Source organism: Chionomys nivalis, chromosome 6 (assembly GCF_950005125.1).
Source record: "Chionomys nivalis chromosome 6, mChiNiv1.1, whole genome shotgun sequence".
In the NCBI taxonomy this organism is placed as follows: Eukaryota; Metazoa; Chordata; class Mammalia; order Rodentia; family Cricetidae; genus Chionomys; species Chionomys nivalis.
Genome location: NC_080091.1, coordinates 62,241,207 through 62,262,874, shown reverse-complemented (window position 1 = coordinate 62,262,874; position 21,668 = coordinate 62,241,207). Strand labels below are relative to the sequence as shown.

Sequence of the window (21,668 nt, the reverse complement as noted above, 5' to 3'; positions counted from 1 at the left end):
AACATAGGTGGGTGGAGTAAACAGAAGAGAATGCGGAGAGGTAGAGGAAGTGAGCTCAGATGCCATTTCCTCTCCTCTCTGGGGCAAACTCAATAGCTCCTCTCAGAGACAGACGCCATGCAGCTCATTGCCAGGGCAGACATGATGAAGCAAGCCGCCAGGTGGGACATGCTGAATCCTTCCCGGTAAGCGCACCTTGGGGTGCTACAGAGATTATTAGAAATGGGCTAAATTAATATGTGAGAATTAGCCAAAAAAAGGCTTGATATAATGGGCCAGGCAGTGTTTAAAAGAATACACTTTGTGTGTTGTTATTGTGGGGCATAAGCTAGCTAGGCGACCAGGAGCTGGGGCGGCAGGAACACAGCCCGCAGCTCCCAGGCCAGCCCGCAGCTCCTACTACAGGAGGTAAGGAGAACTGTGGCTAGTATGTAAAATGAATAAAAAAATTAAAAGGAAAAAAAGAAAAATAAGGCCATTATGAATGTTACGATTATTATAAATATTATCCATTTTTTAAAGAATCATGTATAAGTTGCTGAGAGGCTGTAACATCTGTCTCATTTTATTATATAAACTTTTTGCAGTAACCTGCTTTTATCTGAAAGCATATTTGAATGATCTCTGCAGTTACAACCGATTATCTGTGAAGCCTAATGTTCCATTTGGTTGTTCATTGTCACCACAGTGAAATTCCCTGAGAAGTATATCATTCTCTGTGTGTTTGTGTGTGTGTTTGTGTGTGTGTATGTGTGTTTGTGACGCTATAACACCTTCTCTAGTGATTTCCTCTCTTCTGTTCTTTCCTTTTTTAACCAGTGGAAAGTATTTAATTATGGCAAAAGTATGTATATAACACTAAATTTACTATTTTAACAAATTTATAGTTCAGTGGTGTGGGAGAATTGTCTGTATTCTGTCAATCATGTTTTAAATAAATGCTGATTGGCCAGGCAGGAAGTATAGGCGGGTCAACCAGGCAGGAAGTAGAGGAGGAGCAATGAGAACAGGAGAATGTTGGAAAGGAGGAAGCCCATTCCTCTCAGTCCAGTCCAGACCACCAAAGAAGCAACATGTGACCTACCCCACTGTGAAAGGTACCAAACCATGTGTCTAACATAGATGAGAACAATGGGTTAATATAAGCTACAAGAGCTATTAAGAAGCCTGAGCTAATGGGCCAATCAGTTTATAATCTTATGGAGATCTCTGTGTGATTTTCTTTGGGGCTTACTGGCTGTGGGAACTGGGCAGGGGAGAATCCCCAACAAGCAGGCCCCTCATGTTACACAGTTACATGTAATACACTCTTAATGTAAAACTCTCATCACCATTTATATCTTTAAAATGTTTTCTGCAACAAATTTCAATTCATCAGGCAACAATTCCATCTCCTCTTTTACTTCTAATCCCTGGTAACCATCATGTCAGTGTCTTTTCTTTCCTTTCTCACTTAACATATGTATGTGTATAATGAATTACAGCATATATATGTTAACTGCATAAGCCTATTTAAATATATAAATACAAAATTCATGCCCCCTTTTTCTTTAGTTACTGTTATTAATAAATGTGTAACAAAATTCACTTAGTTTTCTCTTGAGTATATGTTCTTAGGGCTGAGCATTGAATTTGGATAACTAATTAAGGGGCTCACAACTGGGGAAGACTAAATCTCCATCTCCATTATTTACTAGTAGATCTTAGCAAGTAATGGGACCTTGTGAGAATCCCATAATACCAACTGATGTTATTCTTGGACTTGGCAACCATTTTGTTGGAAGTTCATGGGTGGGTCTTCTCTGTCCTCAGCAGATGTCATGGTCACTCACCATTGTCTTCTTTTTTGTCATTTCATCATAGAATTTCTCTGAACATTTTGTTTAGGGGTGGTGTTGTACACATTAGTTGATTTGGGAATCTACAGAGTGTGCTGTCCTCTGTATCTTGACTAGTTGTGACTGGTTGTGACTTCCTGTTTTAGACTCTGTTATGCAAAGAAATTTCCTTGATAAAGGGTGGACACTCCTAATCATAAGTATGGAGAATATAGTTAGAGGGTCAGGAGATATGGCTTAAAGGTTGAAACTGAACTTGCAGAAGGAGGTTCAATTACCAACACCACACATGGTGATCATAACTATTTGTAAGTCAGTTTCACAGATTTCTACACTCTCTTCTGTACTCCATGGGCACTATATATGTACATAATGCTTCTACATACACACAAAAGAATACCAATACAAATAATAAATACATGAATGAAATTTTAAGAGAGAATGCAAGAACAAATAATCCAATAAAAAAATAAGAGTATAGACGTAAACAGAGAACTCTCAACAGAGGCATCTAAAATGGCTGAAAGACACTTAAGGAAATGTTCAACTTCCTTAGTCATCAGAGAAATGCAAATCAAAACAACTTTGAGATTCTATATTACACCTGTAAGAATGGCCAAGATCAGAAACACTGATGACAACTTATGCAGGAGAGGTTGTGGGGGAAAGGGAACACTTCTGCATTGCTGGTGGGAATGCAAGCTGGTCCAGCCCCTTTGGATGTCAGTGTGGTGATTTCTCAGAAAATTAGGAAACCACCTTTCTCAAGACCCAATAATAACACTTTTGGGTATATAACCAAAGGATGCTCAATCGTGCCATGACATGTGCTCAAGTATGTTCATAGCAGCATTGTTTGTCATAGCTAGAACCTGAAAACAACCTAAATGTCCCTTGACCAAAGAACGGATAAGGAAAATGTGGTACATTTACACAATGGAGTACTACAGAGCAGAACAAAATAACAACATCATGATTTTTTCAGGAAAATGGATGGAGCTAGAAAACATTATTTTGAGTGAGGTAACCCAGACAAAGAAAAACAATTATCACATGTATTTACTCATAGTTGGTTTTTAAAATAAAGCAAAAACAAATAAATAAAACAGCCTACAAATCACAACCCCAAAGAACTTAGTCAACAATGAGGACGCTAAGAGAGACTTACATAGATACAGTCTACATGGGGAACATAAAAGGACAAGATCTCCGGAGTAAATTGGGAACTTGGAGACCTTGGGGGAGAATTGAAGAGGGTAGGGGAGAGGCAGGGAGGGGAGCAGAGAAAAATGTAGAGCTCAAGAAAATTCAATTAAAAAAAGAAAAAAAAGAGAGAGAGAGAATGTAGTTAGAGTTTATTTTTATGTTTGGGAAAGTTGCTGTAGTAGTTTCTCCATGGCCTAAACAATCATATGTGGTAGGCTAGATTTAAAATTTCAGGCATGGGTTTCTTCCAATTGGACGGACCTCAAGTTCAGTTTGAGAACTTTTGGGGATATCTTATTGTGTTCTCCATTGTTGTAATCTTTAGCATCACAGTTGGACAGGTCTATCCAAAATACATGGATGAGTTTTTAGACTCATTGAAACTATCACAGTTAAACTAAGAGATCACCATCTAAACAAAACCATAATAAACACAGAGATTGACACATTAATAAAAAACCTTTTGTTTTCATTTTTGTGAGACAGGAGTTCTCTGTGTAACTGCCCTGGATCTTATGGAACTAGCTCTTTAGACCAGGGTGGCATCAAACTCACAAAGATCTGCCTGTCTCTGTCTCTGGAGTGACCAGGTACAGAAATATTCAGAGTAAATTCTGTGAAACTTTCAAAGAAGATCTATTACCTATGATTATTTAATTATTAAAAAAGAAGTAGAAATTGATGAACTTCCAAACTCTTTTGCTTATGCTAATATTACTCTAATACTAAAACCAGGTAAAGACACAAGAAAAGTATAGGCCAACATCCCTAGTAAATACTGTAGTAAAGATAAGGCATTTTCAAGTCTAATACAGTCTCTTATGAAAAACGTCATCCACTGTAATCAGTTTGGTTTTACCTTAGAGATACAGTGAAGTTTCAACATGCATGGATCAATAAATGTATGAGAAATTTTAAAAATGAACTCGTAGACAAATATCACATGATCATTGCAAAAGATATAAAAAAAAAGTCTTTGACAGTGTGCAACATGTCTTCCCAATAAAAGTTATAGAAAGAATAAAACTGGAGAGAAATGAAAAAAAAAGTGTGAGTTAATACATTTCTCTTAATCTCTTAGAAATGACATTGAAATAAGATTGACTCCATACATGTACCACACAAAGAGATCAAGCTCAAGTGAAAAATATCAAGCTGTACATTCTGTGTGTGTATGTATGCATATCTGTGTGGTGTGTATGTATATGTGTCATGTTTGTGATGCTGATTTATATATAAATGGGTGGGTATACTTGTACATGTGTGAGTGCCTGTGGTGTGCATGGTGCATATGAATGTGTTCATGTGTGTGTATGCACGCATGTGTGTATAAGGTTGTAAGCACTTGTGCATGCAAGTGTGTATGTGATGTCCATATGTGTATGTGTTTGTAATTCTATGGATGGAACTCAAGATTTCAGGAAAGCTACTCCAGCAGAAAAAAACACACTGAGACTGGTATAATTTATAAATCAATGTTATAGTAGCTATCAATGTACATTTCAATGGAAAAATTTCTTTCTAAATATAAAACAAACTTGAATACATTCACTTTTTCAAAACTATTCATCTCTACGAAGTGCATATGAACTAACAAAGTAACAGTTTTTGATAAGGTACTGTTGATTGGCATTTGTGGAGCCAATTTGTTGTCAACCTTATTCTCTGTAGTTTGACCTGTTAGGAAATACTTTTGATAAGTAAGAGTTAATATGCCCATAGGAATAAAAGACTCATATACTTGGAATTAGAAGTGGTGGAGGAGTGATTGTGGGCTTTGTCCTCCACTTGCAAATCAAGATGACTCAATTTTATCTAATAAACTCCTAACTGTGATTTAAGAATTCACTTGTTTTCTAGTCTGATAATTTTTTTTGTAATCCATCATACAGTTACCCACTTCATATCTAGTTGCCTCCAAGATTAAATTAAATTGCTAATAAACATCTATCAGCACTTATTTTTCCCTCACAGGCATTCTCCACTTTATTGCATTAGGTAGGATGAAGAGAAGGCATGCAAATCATACGTTGTAGGGAAGTCTCTCCTGCTCAGGCAGCAAAACCTAAACCAAGGTAGGTCAAACAAACTGTTTTCAGGAAATTGATGGGAAGAGACAAGGGAAACACAAAATGAGTAGACAAGCATTCGTTTCCGTTTTTTCTGCCATTGTTTTATCACACAACAATATGCTCACAACAATGACTGAAGTTCACATTGTGGATTTTATTATGGGATAGTGTACTGGTTTGTTTTTACTGTCAACGTGGCACAACTAAAGTCACTTGGAAGCTGGAACATTAGTTGAAGAATTACCTACATTAGATTGGCCTATGGCCATGTCTCTGAGGAACAGTCTTGACTGATAATTGACTTAAGATCACCCAACCCAGTGTGGGTAAAGCAGGAGAGTCTGAGCTGTATAAGATCAGGAGTCAGAGAGCAAGTCACTAAAGCACTAATACTTCATGGTCTCTGCTTTAGTTTCTGCCTCAAACTCCTCCCCTGTGAATGCACCCTGAATTCTCTCTGTGCTGAGCTGTTTTCTAGAAGTATAAGACAGAAAATATCCTTTTTATCCTGAGTGGCTTTTTGTTTTTGTTGTTGTTGATTTTTTTTTAGGGAGGGGTGTTGTTTTTGAATCAAAGTGTTTTATCATAGCAACAGAAAAATCTAAGAACAGATAGTCTTACCTCTAAAGAACATTATCTGGTTTGTGATGATTATCCCTGATTTGCTTTCTTGACGGTTTTTAAAAGTTCTAATATTTTTATTTACATTCAAATTTGGAAACTTTGATGTCAAAAATCATGCAATTATTAAAAATGGAAAATGAATTGTGAAGAGAGTGAGCAGTCTGGTTAAAATATTGTCTATTTATGGGGGAAAATCTGATATTTTTAAAACCTTGTCTTTTTTATCCTTTTTCTTTTCCTTTTTTCAATTTTTTCTCCTTCCTTTCTCTCTTTCTATTACATCCTCCCCAATTCCGATCTGCCCCCCATCCACTCCTCCAGCATCTCCATTCAGAAAGAGCCAGGACTCCCACGGGCCTTGAACAAAGCATGGCACATCAGGTGTAGGTAGGGCTGAGCTTCTCCCCCTGCAGGAATGCTGAGCAAGGTAAGTCAGCATGGGAAACAGGTTCTAAAAAGCCAGCTAAGAGCATGGGAAATGTCCTGATCCAACTGCTAGGAGACTTACCGACCAAGCTACACACCTGGTGCACAAATGCAGAGGGCCTAGGTTGGTCCCATGCAGGCTTCCTAACTGTTGGTCCATAACCATGTGTTTTCATGAGCTACTCAATCATAACCTGTCACCTCGACCTTCCCCCATAGTTTACTCCCAATATTCACTTAGGAGTGAGTACTTGACATATTTGCTTTGGGGGTCTGTGTTACCTCGCTTAGAATGACGTTTTTCAAGTTTCATCCATTTGCCTGCACATTTCAAGAGGTCATTGTTTTTTACAGCTGAGTATACACTGTTGTGTAAATGTGCCACATTATTCTTATCCACTCTTCAGTTGAGGGACATCTAAGTTGTTTCTAGGATCTGTTTCTTATAAATAATGCTGTGAACATAGTGAACAAGTGTCCTTATAGTACAATTGAACATCTTTTGTGTATATATCCAAGAATGGTATAGCTGGGTCTTGAGGTAGAATGATTTCCAATTTTCTGAGAAACTGCCCTATTGATTTCCAAAATGGTTATACAAATTTGTAATACTACTACAACTTGCAGTGGAGGAGTTTTCCTTTATTTCACATCTGCTCTAAAATAAGCTGTCATCAGTGTTTTTGATCTTAGCCATTCTGACAGGTGTGATATCTCAGAGTCTTTTTGATTTGCATTTTTGTAATGACTAGGTATATTGATCATCTCCTAAAGTACTTTTTGTTCATTGAGATTCTTCTGTTGAGAACTCTCTGTTTAAATCTGTACCCCAATTTTTCATTGGATTTTTTGATGTCTTGATGTATAGATTCTTGAATTCTTTATATATTTTGGAGATCAGTCCTCTGTAAGATGTGGGGTTGATGAAGATCTCTTCCCATTCTGTAGGCTCCCTCCTTCTTGTTCTCTCTTTGTTGTTTTCCAATAACAATGGCATTTTAAGGAATAAAAATCAACAGAAAATTTTAAGGAAAATTTTAGCACTGTTAAATGATTTCTCAAGTTTTAGAATTTTGGTACCTATTTAATGTTTTCAGAAAAATAATAGAGAGTTGATATTTTATAAATAACAAGAGTAGGATGAAAAGTGAATACTTGTAGAGAAGTCATAATTATTCCATTAACTCATGTGTTTGAAAAAACATGAAAATAAAACAAACTCACCGTAGGCACCGAGAAATTAAAATAAAGGCAAATAACAGAATAACAAACAACCTTTACCCAATTTCTAGTTAATTTTTATGGTTTTAATCATCTATGACCAGACACGGTCTCAAATTATTAGAAAAATTCTACAAATAAGCAGTTGATAACTATGAAATACATCACTGCTCTGGTGGCATAATGGCATTTCATCCTCATACACTGCAGCCTGTCCTCTATTCACTTCTTCATCAATTAGACTATGTCTCCTGTTAACTCCCAAGAACACCCCAGTGTGCATGGTCACCTTACCCTTGTGTGACATAAATTGTGTGATATTTGAGAGTATCGATTCAGACACTACATATATAACAAAGTAAAGCTATGAAATTAGGGGATGAAGGTAAAATTCAATATTGTAGTATGAGATAGATCATATTCACATACCTATGACTATAATATACCATTACAATCGTCCCACATTATAGTTAGTTACCATTACTAATAACTTACTATTCATGATTTATAAATTAATCTTTGTCATTCATATAGTATTTTTTTTCTCATAGTAAACACACCAGTAAATGTAGGGTTTGGGAATATCTGTAGTTTGGGGTAAACTTTATGGATAATAGAATTTATATCAAGTGTTTAGAAGAGTTTATTGTAAACTCAAAATATTCAAAGCCCAAAGAGTGTTAGGAAAGTTATACTTTTAAGAGAGATGCTATTATGTGAAATATTAATGATAAAAGTTCAGTTCTCTAAGGTAAATATGAAAATGATGACATAATTATTTATTCAACCTGCTTACAGATACTTTAGAACATTTTTAAGAATTTTCCAGTTTGTTTGTGTCATTAATCTCCTATAAATTCCAACTTCCAATGCTTTAGCATTCTTTCCAAACTCAAATTCAAAGCTAAAACAACTGAAATATTATACTTTCTCATTATTTCCAACCCTGTCATATCATTTTTTGGTATAGTACTTGATGATAAATAGCATCATAAATGAAATTGCATGCTATAAAGTATCATAATAGAATAAATAAAACAGAGAACTCGGTGGTAGCTTCATTTTATTTTCTTTGAGCCATTAACCAAGCATTGCCATTATCTTCAGTGACAGAAATGGGTGATGACAAAAGACCTGCATTTCCAGATGCTGAACTGAAATCACAGTCTAGGAAACAAGCAGGATTTTACAGTTTCTTTTGAAACTATACAGAGATTTATTCTGCTTTTTCTGGGTGTGTCAGAAGCATTTTAATATCTAGCAAGATGAGGAATGTAGTAGCTTCATAGCTTAGTTTTCAAGTCAAAAGCTAAATGAAGCCTAGGAACGTTTTATTATTCCAAACCCTTGCCTTGCACAGACATGCTGGAAGCAAAGTTCATGATGGCAATGAATTTGGTAAAGGAAGTGCTAAATGCTGAAAAGTTTCTAAGAAGAAGGGCAAAAGAAATATTGCACACCAAAGGAAGATGATTTAATAGCATAAAGAAGAAGGAAGCCTTGGGAATGGAATCTGACACAAGGTAGTGTAATGGGTGGAGTAACGGGTGTCAAAGGATGGAATGAAGAAATTTACCTTGAAGTCAAGTTGAAGCTATTGCATGATAGACACACAATAACATTGGAATTTTAGAACAAATTGTCATTCAAATGCAGGAACCCCTAGGTAATTTAAAGCTGGAAGGTCATTTGTGTTGTCCTATTGGTCAGAAATGCTGTCATCATGTATTAGTGCTTAGGAGCACTAGAAAGTGAAGGTGGTGGTCACAATAATAATTGTTTCAGGGAAGTGTTTAGTTTAGAGTCATAAGACTCACTTTTATTTTTCTTTCAGAAACTTTCTTTCCTGACTTGGGGTGGAATAACAACTGGTAGAAACATTAACATTTTAACTTTTAATGTTTGCATTTTCCAAAATATTTAACTGATGTAAGAATAAACTTCCATATTAGTTCAGCCCTTTACTTTTACAATAATTTAATCAAAGTCCCTTAATTGAACTGTGTCAAAGCCTTTAGACCAATATCTAAATATACTGATAAACCATGCCAAGCATAAGATCTTGCACTTGCAAGATTCATAATAAATATTAAACTGAGGTTTGTATAAATTATTTAATGGGTGTATTAAATTGATCATTGTGAGCATCTTCTCATAATCATGGCAGTAAGGCTTCCGAGGCTAAATTTTAACCATACATAAACCAAGTCACATTAAAGGAACATAAAACATATATTCATTTCTAAGACTAGACATATTTCTTAATTAATTATTTTATTTTTGGTAATATTATCCCTACAAATAGTATAGGCACAACATCTATGCATTATATGAAGCTAAACTAAATATTATGTAGGTTAAAAATAAGAATTGGAACTGGTTATAGTGATATGACCTTGAGGTATCAACTACTCAGGAAGCTAATGACTGCATGATCACTTCTGTACAGAAGTACAATTCAAATTTAGGAAGTATACTGATATATTGTCTCCTAAAATCTAAATTAAGATTAAATAATCAAACTACAATCACTTCCAGTTGATTGCAACCAGCCTTACAGATAGGAGGGTATAATTAGTGATTCCTACATCCATATCAATGGCTATCAAACAAATAAATAATTGATCGCAAGAAATTGGGATTCCCCAAGCTATTTCAAGTCTGGAGTAATTAGAAGGGAACCTTGTTTTGTGTAGGAAAAGGTTTATAACTAATCAGATAATCTTTCAGGAAATATAGGTCCAGACAATGAGGGTTTAAGATTATTCCTAACATATCCAGACAACGATGACTTAACCAAGGATTACTCACGCTTTCTACTTAAACCGAAACTTTTGCTAGAAACTGAAGATGGCCTTTGAATTTGATCAAACGTTGCTATATTGAATAAATCTTAACTTTTTTTTCACTATTAAGTTGACTCTATTTTTCTTATTAATGATATGTGGCTGAGTTTGGCTTTGTTATGGCTGCCAGAGCACACACTCTTACCACAGTGACTCTAGTAACATAATGAAGAGTTCATTGTCAAAAATAGACAATCAAGTAAACAAGCAAACAAACAAAAAGGGAAATAGAAGGGGATGTAAAAGGAGAAGAGGGTAACAATAGAGGCAAAATAGGAAAGATGTAACAAGGAAAGGAATGGAAGAAGCATGGAAGACAAGAGAGGAAAATTAGAAAAGAATGGTGAAGCAGGAATGTAAAAAAGAGAAGTGTGAAATCAAGCAAAAACACAATGATAAAGCTAAATTGAGAATTAATTTACCATTTTCTATTCCACATAAACACATGCCTATATGTGTTTCAATGTGCTTAGCAGAAACCGAGATGCTCTACTCCTTCACCCCTTATATACACTATATTCTTATGCTCAATCATTAGGGCCCTCTGATAGATCAAAAGACATGATTGAAACACTGAGGAAAAAAAAATCTTCCTTCCCTTTTCCAGTTGTTATTTTCACAGAAATGAATGTAATTAACACAAAATAGTAACAAACAAAATTTTCATTGTCTGTAGAATTATATACCAGTATGGACTAAATGATTGTTCCCTCCAACCTTATCTGTATGTTGAAGCTCTAATCCCCCATGTGATAGTATTTTTAGATGAAAACTTTATAAATTAAGTGATTTTACGTGAAATTATAAGAACAGATACTACCAGATAGAAGTTGGTATCTTGAAAGTGAATGAGTAAATCAAACTGTCTTCTTTTCTCTGTCTTATATGTTTGCATGATGATGTTTAACAAATACAAACAGGGAAAGCAATTACCCAGCAATCAAAGCAGTTGACACCTTCATTTTGGCATACCTACCTCTAGAACTGTGGAAAATATATTTATATTTATTCCATCATATCTTTTGTATATACATATATATGGCTAAAATTATGAAATATGACTAAGTAGTATAAGAATTGTCAAAATGGGTTGATGTGTTAAAAATTTTAAGGTATGTTCTAGGAAGAAATCAATATTGCTGTGAAGGACTCATTAAGAGCAATTCTGCTGATGACTCAAAAAGGAAAGAGAATATTTAAATAATTGTTTACAGAAAATTGGTTAAAATATGGATAGTGAAGTACATTTTGACAGAAAACAGATAGAAATTAATAGTGCTTTATTGGGCATCAGAGAAACGGTGATCACTGTTGTAAAGTAGTAATGGAGTTGGCAGAATTTTAATCCCATGCTTGTGTTTTCCAGAAGCTTGAACCAAAGAGTCAGAAAATGTGATGCAAAGATGCAGACATTCTTATGCAAAGTGTGAAAAAAGAGCTGATTTCCTGGGTGCTTGATGGAAATATAAGGTCAACAGATATAAATTAAATACAACCGTGTTAACCCAGAAGAAATTAAAACTTAAAAATTCGAAAATGTTAAGCCTTTCATGCTCTTCTCCCTCCACATTCCATTTCCCACCCTCACTTCTCCTCCATGGCCTCTTCAGTTCCTCTTTGTTTGAGTTTATTGAGAAAGTGTCTCTACCTTCCAAGCTGTCCTTAAACAATCAGTCACCATGAGTTAGCACCCTGTCTGCTAGGAGTGCTGATTTGTGTCATGGTGTCTGATTCCTACCTTCCTTTCCATTAAATGCCATAAAAATTTTATCTTTTATAGCATTAAGAACTGTTGTAGAGAAATGTTTCTATTTTGATATTTTAGAATATGATATTTGGGGTTTTGGTGATGTTTTAGTCCAAAACAAAACTGGCACACACTATTAAAGTTAATATGCAATGAAATATATACAATAAAGATTAAATGAATTTCCTATGCAACAGAACAGCCTTGAAACCAAGATTGGTAAAAAGTTCAAGAGTTCCAGAAGGTCAGTGTAATGATTAACATACTTGTCAGGTTATCAGGTTATCAGTGTGATTGAGGTGTTTGACATAAGTAGTCCTTCCTGCTTTGAGTAGTTCCTTTTCTTGTTTGGGATCCTTGACTGTAGGGCTAGAGAAAGAGAACTGAAAGTCAGCTCGCATTCACCAGAGCCAGTTTCATGATTGTGCAAGTCCTTTGGCCAGTTATTTTTAAGACCCTGATGCCTAGACTTCCTCACGATGATGGTCTATGTTCCTGAACTGTGAGCCAGAATAACTTTTTTTCTCCCTGAGTTGCATTTGCCACGGTATTACATTACAGTGATAGAGCATTAATTGAGGCAAAATAAAAAATAAAAAAAATACTGCTGAAATAGTAAGAAAATACTTATTAATATTTTTAAAAGATGAGAGGAACAAAATGGATGAAAAATTAAACAAAATAGAGAAGACCAAAGAACTGGTTAGCAGTTCAGAACAACTGGGTGTGTGAGTGGGATAGGGGTAAGGGGAGATGGGGAGAGAGAAGTGAGAAGGGGAGGATGGGGAGAGCTTGAGGGAATGGGACAGTTGGTATGGAGGAGGAGTGGATATGGGAGCAGGGAAGTATACATCTTAATTAAAGGAGCCATTTGAGGGTTTGCAAGAGACAGGACTCTAGAGGGGTTCCCAGGTGTCCAAGGAGATGTCCTCAGCTTGTTACTTGAGCAGCTGAGGAGTGCCTGAACTGGCCCTGTACTATAGCCACACTAATGAATATCTTGCATATCACCATAGAACCTTCATCTGGCGATGGATGAGATAGAGACAGAGACCCACATTGGAGCACTGGCCTGAACTCCCAAAGTCCAAATGAGGAGAAGAAGGAGAGAGAACATGAGCAAGGAAGTCAGGGCCGCGAGGGGTGCGCCCACCCACTGTGATGGTGGGGCTGATCTATTGGGAGCTCACCAAGGCCAGCTGGACTGGGACTGATGGAGCGTGTGATCAAACTGGACTCTCTGAACATGGCCGACAATGAGGGCTGCTGAGAAGCCAAGGACAATGACACTGGGTTTTGATTCTACTCCATGTACTGGCTTTGTGGGAACCTTGTCTGTTTGGTTCTCACCTTCCTAGATATGGATGGAGGGAGAAGGTCCTTGGACTTCCCACAGGGCAGGGAACCCTGACTGCTCTTTGGACTGGAGAGGGAGGGGGAGGGGAAATGGGGAAAGGGGGAAGGAAATGGGAGGAGGGGAGGTGAAAATTTGTAATACTAATAACAATAAATTAAAATGTATATATATATATATATAACCAAAATAAAAAATTAACATTGAAAAATAAAGAAAAAAGTTTAAAAAAAACAAAAGCAAGGCTAGATTAGTAGAAAACACTTTTGAGCATTCAAATGATGGGGTGGGGGAGTAATAAACAAAATAATATTCAATTCTAATTCTTTAAAACCAATTTCAGATTGGCATGAAACTTATCCAGTATACTGAAATACAGAAATCAAGGAATCATCCCTACTTATTTCTGTGTATAAATTATTTGGAGCATATTCATTAAACTCTTTCTTGTCTTATCAGTGTTGGAAAAAAGAATTCAGGCATGAAGGAATCCAAAACTGATTTTTTCATCTCTTCTTGTTAGCTTATAAAACACTTAATAAAGAAACTATGTATATGAGTGATGAAAAAAAGTTAATACAGAATTATGTAAAACAGACACAAAAGGACAACAGCATAGTGAGGATAGAATATGACTCAAGAGAAGACCTGATTAGTCTTGAGAGTAATATGTTAAATGAATCTATGATTAGATATCATTGAATATTTCATTTTTATTAAATATAATTGTAACTGTGTTCAATGACTAGCTAAAGGTACTTAAAGTGTGTTAAAAGTTCATTATATTTAGATAAAAATGGGTGAAGCTTCATTTTATTTCTCCTGCATATTCTCAATACTATACTAAAAACTGATGGGAAGGATAGTGACTCATTCAGCTTAGCTAGATCCATATCTCATTAAAAATTAAAAATTTAAGCCCTGAAGTTAGTGAATACACAAGACTGTAATTTAATAAGTAAAAACTATGATATTCTATATTTATTGTGCAGATTCGGAAAAATTTTAAATCAAAATACTACATATTATCCCATGACTATCTACAGACTATACTTCAAAAGTATGTATGAGCAGAAGAAAAAATGAGACTATAATCCTCAACATAATACTGAAAAGCAGTCACAGAAATAGCAGCAACATTAAGTTCAGCTGTAAAGTCACAGTTTTGGAATTAATATAATATTAGCCAAAAATGGTGACAAAGCTCATGGGAAGAAATATAGAATTAGAAACTGATTACCACATAATGATAATTTATCTTTTAAAATAAAGCAAAATTATTTCAATGGAGAAAGAATTCAAAAAATATATTGGAACAACTGGATACTCAACAAGAAAAGAATGAAAAAAAAAGGAAGGGAGGCAGAAAGAAAGAAAGGGAGTGAGAAAAAGAAAAATGAAAACAACACAGCTATATTTTGGAGCTTCATTTTCTCACACACATATACACACACTCATATCACAGACTTAAATGTATTGCCTAAAACTATAAAAGTTCTTGAATAAAATGGGAGCAAAACTAATTAACCTTGTGTTTGGTGATAAGAATTTTAGATATGTCACCAGAATAGGGTATATCAAACTCAATAAGTTAGGGTTCTTTGAAGTTATTTTTTTTTTGTTTACACATTAAGTGATTAATTTAAAAGCAGACCAGAGCCTGGGAGAAAACACTCAGGTAGATAAATATCTGATCAAAGACTCATATCTCCGAATTACAAACAACTGACAAAAGTTAACAATAAAGCAGAAAGTCCACTTTTTTTTTTCGAAAGCAACCACTAAGTTTTGACAAGTTTATAAATTTGTAGAAGCTGTCAGAATAGATTTCATAATATCAGTGACTCAAAACTGAAAATTCAGTTATTGATAATTCCATGGTATCACATCCATATTCAAGTCCTAAGAAATCTGCTTCATTCTGGGGCTTCTGAGACAATCTGTTTAATGGACTTGACATTAATATTCTACAATCTTTGGCTTCTAGAAGCATTATGCTGTTTTTGCCTTTTGCTTTGCTTATCCTAATGTTCTTGTTTATGTTTAATTTTCCCCTTTTCTGAAGACACCATCCAGTTTGGAGTAGGAGTCCATTCTTATCAATAATCTCAAGTATCTAACAATGACCTTATTTCCTGATAAAGTTTCAAAGTGAGATACTGGAAATAAGTACTTTAGAATGTGAACTCTTAGGGGTAATGAGTCAACCTACCACTGATATCTGATCTTTGTTCTTAATTAAAAAGATAATATATTTGAAATTAAACACATTTTAAAAATCATTCAAAATTCTACACAGAAAAGTGAATTAACAGTGAATACCATTATGTACTTTCTGGGATGACTAAAAGCAGAGATCACACTAAATATCACTGAGCCTGTAAAGCTGCCAGACCTTCCATTATTTATACTTGGGAGAGCAAAATGATGTAGGCTCAATGGGAGACAATTCATTCTTACAAAGCTACAGAGAGTACTGTACACTAACCTAGAGCAGGTTCACATGCACACTCTCAAACACATACCTTAAGATAAATGTTTCTATTACTTACCCAAACAATACTGTAATATAGGGAGTTGTTGAATATGTGGACTGTGGTATATGCGTTCAATAGAATACATTCACATGCTCTAGTAAAACACCTAACAAGGCAGAGGCATGCGTAAAACATAAAGCCAATGAATCTTGCAAACCAAAACTATATGATTTGAATTACTATTCTTGAGTAAGCAGAAAAGAATGCATTAGTGGATCATTATAAAATTTATACTAGTAATATTTTTTGGAATGATGCAATGGATACATGCTATTTCACATCATCAAAATCCTTAAGTGTCCTTCATATAAAATGTAAGCTACCCATAAAGTAAAAATTTGGTTTATTCTTTATTGGGTATTTATTAAGTCTACAAAATAAATATTATTTATTTGTACTGCTTTCTTTTCTCATTTTACAATTCATTACATCTTTTCTTATCTCCAAAGAAGGAAAGTTTCTAGCAGAGATAATAGAAAAATGATGCAGCCTTCTGATGAATATTGAAGTTTAAGTTTTCATCTTCACATCTTCTTTTACCCTTAATCACTGCAATGACACACAGAATGGCAAAATTTCCTTGTCTGAAATTGTGCAACCTGTGGTTGGATATTTTAATATCCATCTAATTTTACAGTAATTAATTGAAGAAATAGCTTTGGAATCTTACTAAAAATGCATTTGTAACTATTTCGGCCACTATGCCCAGTAACTTAATTTTATGGTTTGTGTCTTCAATAACGTATACTTTTTTTAATAAACAGTAGTTAGGTCATAATCATTGTCTTTGGGAAGGTCATAATTGACTATATTCTACTTAACAATATGTCTGTCAAAATACATAAGACATTCAGGAAGTTTCCAAATAATAAATAATCTTAAAAGTAATAAATATTAGATAAAGTGACAGTTTAGATGGATGGCTGATAAATTTACTAGTCTACCAATCTGCACCCTGAGAATGTTAAAAATCATTCTGATCATCCTATGACTCCAAATTTGTTTATGGCTTGTGAATTATTGGCTAAGTGGAAAATACAATAAAAAATAGAATTCATGAGAAGATTAATGACTACCTGGATACTAAAAACAGTACAGAATATATGAGACTGGAGTTGAGGTGTCAAAAATAAATTTATGCATTTGACAAAAGAAGAGAAGAATATGAGAGTTACTGGAATATTAACAAACAAACAAAAACACCACTGGGCAATACGGGCTATTGCACAGATAGGAATATTAAGCCAACAGGAACACCAAAACAAAAATCTATTCGTGCCAACTGTCAGGAGAATTCCACCACATTGCATTGCGACATAAAGGATACTGTGGAAATTCATCGCTCTCTTTCCAATCTTCCTTGCAATATAGAATAATAGAAGGATTGATTATATAATGTTAATTATATAATAATTTTTACATGAAAAGAAATTTCTAGCTTCTAGGATGTTTTTAAAAAGAAATTAAATTTTAGTTTACTGCAGTCATGCTTTCTAGGTCTGTGTTTTCCCTAGTGTCTTTTCAGTCATGTGGGAATTCGAGGACAATCTTAATAAAGTATAAGGGTGTCATCTATGTATTTCATTTAGAGATGAAGTTTTCTAAGTAAGTTTTTTTTTGTGTTTTGTTAAAGCATTTCGATAAGCCAGTTCTCTTGAACTTTTATTAATTTTAAATTTTTAGTGATTTTAGTGCCAACTGAATTCTAAGGATGGGACTCCCTGATATACCTCTCTTTTTATGCTCTTAAGTCAGCATGTTTCAAATAGTTTAACACTATAAAACAAAGCCTTGCTTTAACTTAAAGATAATTCAGAATTTTTAAGTAAGTAATTAAACCTGAATTCATTTATTAGAGTGATTGGTTTTCTTTCTCCCTCACATTACCATGTGAAGTAAATCAAATAAAATTTGAGGGGTTATATAAATAGTACATATCAATTTAAGATTATTGCTTCAGTCAAAGGCCTTAGCATAATATCTTATAAATCATAGAACTTTGATATGTAGCTTAATGACTTTTAAAAAACTGAGATATCCTTGCATAGTTTATTGTCTCTGACAAATTTTTCATGCATATTTATGTGAAAATTAGGATATAATCTGTATAACATGATTTTTTTTCTAGGGTTTATCTGAAAGGATCCATAGCCAACGTATAATTTCAAAATTCAAACAAGGCTGAGAGGTGCATCATCACTTAAAAAAATACAGATAAATTATTGGTAGCTTGGTTAAATATGTCATTTTATAACTGGAATGTTAAGTGGATACTGCCAGGGTCTCGGAGGGATGTCCTTTTCTTTTCCTCTCTCTCTCTCTCTCTCTCTCTCTCTCTCTCTCTCTCTCTCTCATACACACACACATTCACACACACACACACACACACACACACACACACACACACACACACGGTTTCACTGTATTGTATAGTCCTGGCTGTCTTGGAACTCATTACTCACTATGTAGACCATGCTGGTCTCAAACTCACAGAAATCCTCCCACCTCTTCCAAATGCCCAGATTAATGGCATGTACCACCACTGGTCGGTTTAATGAAGACTTTTTAAAAAGTATTTTGTTAGTCATAAATTCACAGTTAAAATTTTATTTACATGTTTGGAAACTAAAGACATAAAACTTTAAAGGTGAATACACAAAAGTTTCCCATGTATTTTATTGTTTATAGTTTAATATGCATCAAATAAATAAATTTATAAATGTGTTTCACGAATTCTAATTGGTCTTAATAATAAAAACTCGGAGTCAGATATTAGCAGGAGAAAGATCAGAGATACAGAGCAGCCAGTGACTAGTTAACTCTACTCATACCGAAAATCTGATCCTGTCTCTAGGAAATGTAAGATCGAATGCTCTGAGCTCCTGTCTCCTCCCGCCTTATATTCCTCTTTCCATCCTGCCATATCAGTCCAGTCTCCATCTCTCTAGTGTTGGGATGAAAGGCATCTGATCCCAAGTACTGCAATCAAAGGTGCGAGCTCTGTCTCTCTTAAATCTGTATCAGTCTAGTGTAGCACAGGATGGCCTTGAATGCACAGAGACCTGCCTTCCTCGCTGGGATTAAAGGGTGTGTCACAACTGCCTGCCCTCTGTGGCTAGCTCTAACTAGTAGTGGCTTAGCTCTGCAGATTTTTAGAGACAGGTTTGCCCTTTCAGTCTGAGGTAGAGGTAAGAACTAGTGCCTCATTTCTCTGCTTCTCTGATCTTCAGGCAAGATTTGTTAGATCACAAACAAAATATCACCATATAAATGCATCCTTTATTTGAACTCTTGTTATTATTAAAACTTTTATCTACAACACGTAAAAATTTTACAAGTGCTTTAAGGGAAAACAACACATTATCTAAGGATATAAATTGAACTTCAGTGTGTAATAACACAATATGATTAGACCAGGAAACAGGCACTCTCCTGTGTTGGTTATATTAATTTGTTTTTGCAGCTACTAGGGCTTCTGTAGTTATCAAATACAGGCTCTTATTATTTTTCAGTCGTTGTCAGAACCGTTTGGAGGTAAAAAAACCAAAGCATCATTGAAAAAATGTCCAAATGCCCTAAGACGGTACACCCCGTACATCATCACATGCATCTCCTCAGGAGTCAGTCTACTGAAAGTGATAGCCATGTCAGAACAGCATCCTTCCACTATATCGTTCGGGTAGTCAGTAATTGCCTCTTTAATAAACATCCCAATAGTTTTGGTATTAAATAAATTTTTTCCTTCCTTGTCTTCAGCATTTTCTGCCAACACTCCTTCATATCTCAGGCAGTGTGCTAGCAACAGATCTTCAGACATCCTCCAAATCCCTCTTTCCTCTTCTGGACACTCACTTGGACTGACAGTGAGAAGTCTGTTGAATCTTTTCATTGATTCTAAACTTAAGACAACTCCCCCATCCACAGTCACATATTCATGGCTTCCGGAAAGTTCAGTGTGACCTAGATAGAAAGGTTGTGATGGATCTTTTCTTAATAAAAAATACTTTAAGTTTTCGATCACAGCAAATGTGGTGGGATATGCAAGAAAGAACCAGTTATATTGGTCTTTGTATGTATTAAAGGCATATATTGAAGCTTGTTTTATCATCAACCAGGTGTCAGTCTCATTCACAGTTACTGACTCGAACACTTCAACATGTTCAGAACTGAAGAACTCTGCTTTATCGCAGTGTTTGGCCCAAGTCTCCTTCACTGCAGCCCACAAACTCACATCTTGAGGTGTAACAAAAATGATACAGTAAACCCGGATGCTGTTACTAAGTTCCACGCGTTCAGCTTTTGACATTTTCAAGACTTCTTCTGTGTTAGGAGCTTGCAGGTGGTGATGTTCGTGGTGGTGCAGCCTGTTTCTGTGACCTAGCTTAATGTGTCCAAGCATCGTGATCAAGGCAAAGATGGTACTTCCGAGCACCACACCCTTCAAAAATAGGCTGCATTCTGAAATCATCTTTCTGAGGCTAAAATGGCTTAGCGGTAGAAAGCACAGCCACCTATGGTTTTCTGCTCAAATCCAAGCTATTCCCTTACACTACTGACCTGACAGCAATCGATGCAAGTGGTACCCTTGCGTTGGTTCTCTAAGGAGATGGCAGTGTAGGAAGTTGTGGTCTTAAAAGTACGGAGAGCCTGAAGGGACAAAGGAGTTTTGCTCGTCACCGCGTGCGGGAGCCATTCTCTAACTAGGACACCAAAGGACTCTTGAAAACTACCAGGCTGTCTGGGCTCTTTGACCCTAGCAAATAACCATAGCACTCTGTTTAGTTACAATAAGTAGCTAAAACCAGAATAAACTCGCTGCTGCGAGTTCAACCACAGCAAGCCCAGTTATTTGCCTAAACAACTAACAAAGTTATGGGGTAAGAGCAGAGGTATAGGTATATAATCATCAAACATGTCTTCAGGGCACCAACATAAGCTTCACTGAGGTTTTAGTTTATTTATTTTCTTTTCTTTAAATTGTTTGCAGAAAAGGATATTCAAGCAAAACAAAAGTAATCTATAACTGAAAAACGGAAGCAAGAGATTCCATTTCTATATTCAACTAAAATAATGAAGAAAGACGCTCAATAGTGTGCACTCTGAATAGTAAGAGTTTCCTTTGTACCTTTTCTGTCTTATTTCCCTTTTCCTCCATAAGCTTTGCCTATCCAAGGCACTTTGTATATTCTAAACACTGTTCTGACAATGAACTTTTCTAGCATGACTTACTAGATGTGGATTTGTAGCTAATAGGATACATCTTCTAACCATTTGCTCCTAGTTTTCTGAGAAAAGTTTGCCTGCTCTTCCATAATAATATGAATACTCTGTGCTGTACCCATATTTTATGGTATATAGATTCCATATTAGTATATTGAACACAGATATACCCAGACTCATGTGCAACTATGGATGCTTCCATTTATCAGTTTTCTATTATAGACTACAGATAGTCTACTGTTATACCTGTGCGTCATCCAATAATTAGTAAAATATTCTTGGCAGTAACTATGATCATGTATTTTTGTTATTATCAATTAATGCCTAATTGTTCTTTTACATACCATGCAATGTAATAAGCATGTAACATTAAATAATTATGAGACATTGACCTAAATATTTCTTTGAAAGATTTCCTGTTTTTATAAAAACGGGGATTTTTTTTTTTTGAAGTATTGCTGGGGGAAGTGAAAGGATAGTCTAACTTTACCGAATCCAACCATTGTCATTGGCTAACTTTCTAAGTTTTTCTTTCTTTCAACATTAACCAGATTAAAATCCAGTTATACATTTAACT

General features: G+C 35.2%; 1 protein-coding gene across 1 annotated transcript; it reads right to left on the bottom strand.

Annotated features, from left to right (window-relative positions):
- Positions 1-19,379: 19,379 nt before the first annotated feature.
- LOC130876532 (C1GALT1-specific chaperone 1-like) lies at positions 19,380-20,339 on the bottom strand. The gene has a single exon (XM_057773121.1). It carries the CDS (start codon positions 20,337-20,339, stop codon positions 19,380-19,382), a length of 960 nt encoding a protein of 319 aa, XP_057629104.1.
- Positions 20,340-21,668: the final 1,329 nt, after the last annotated feature.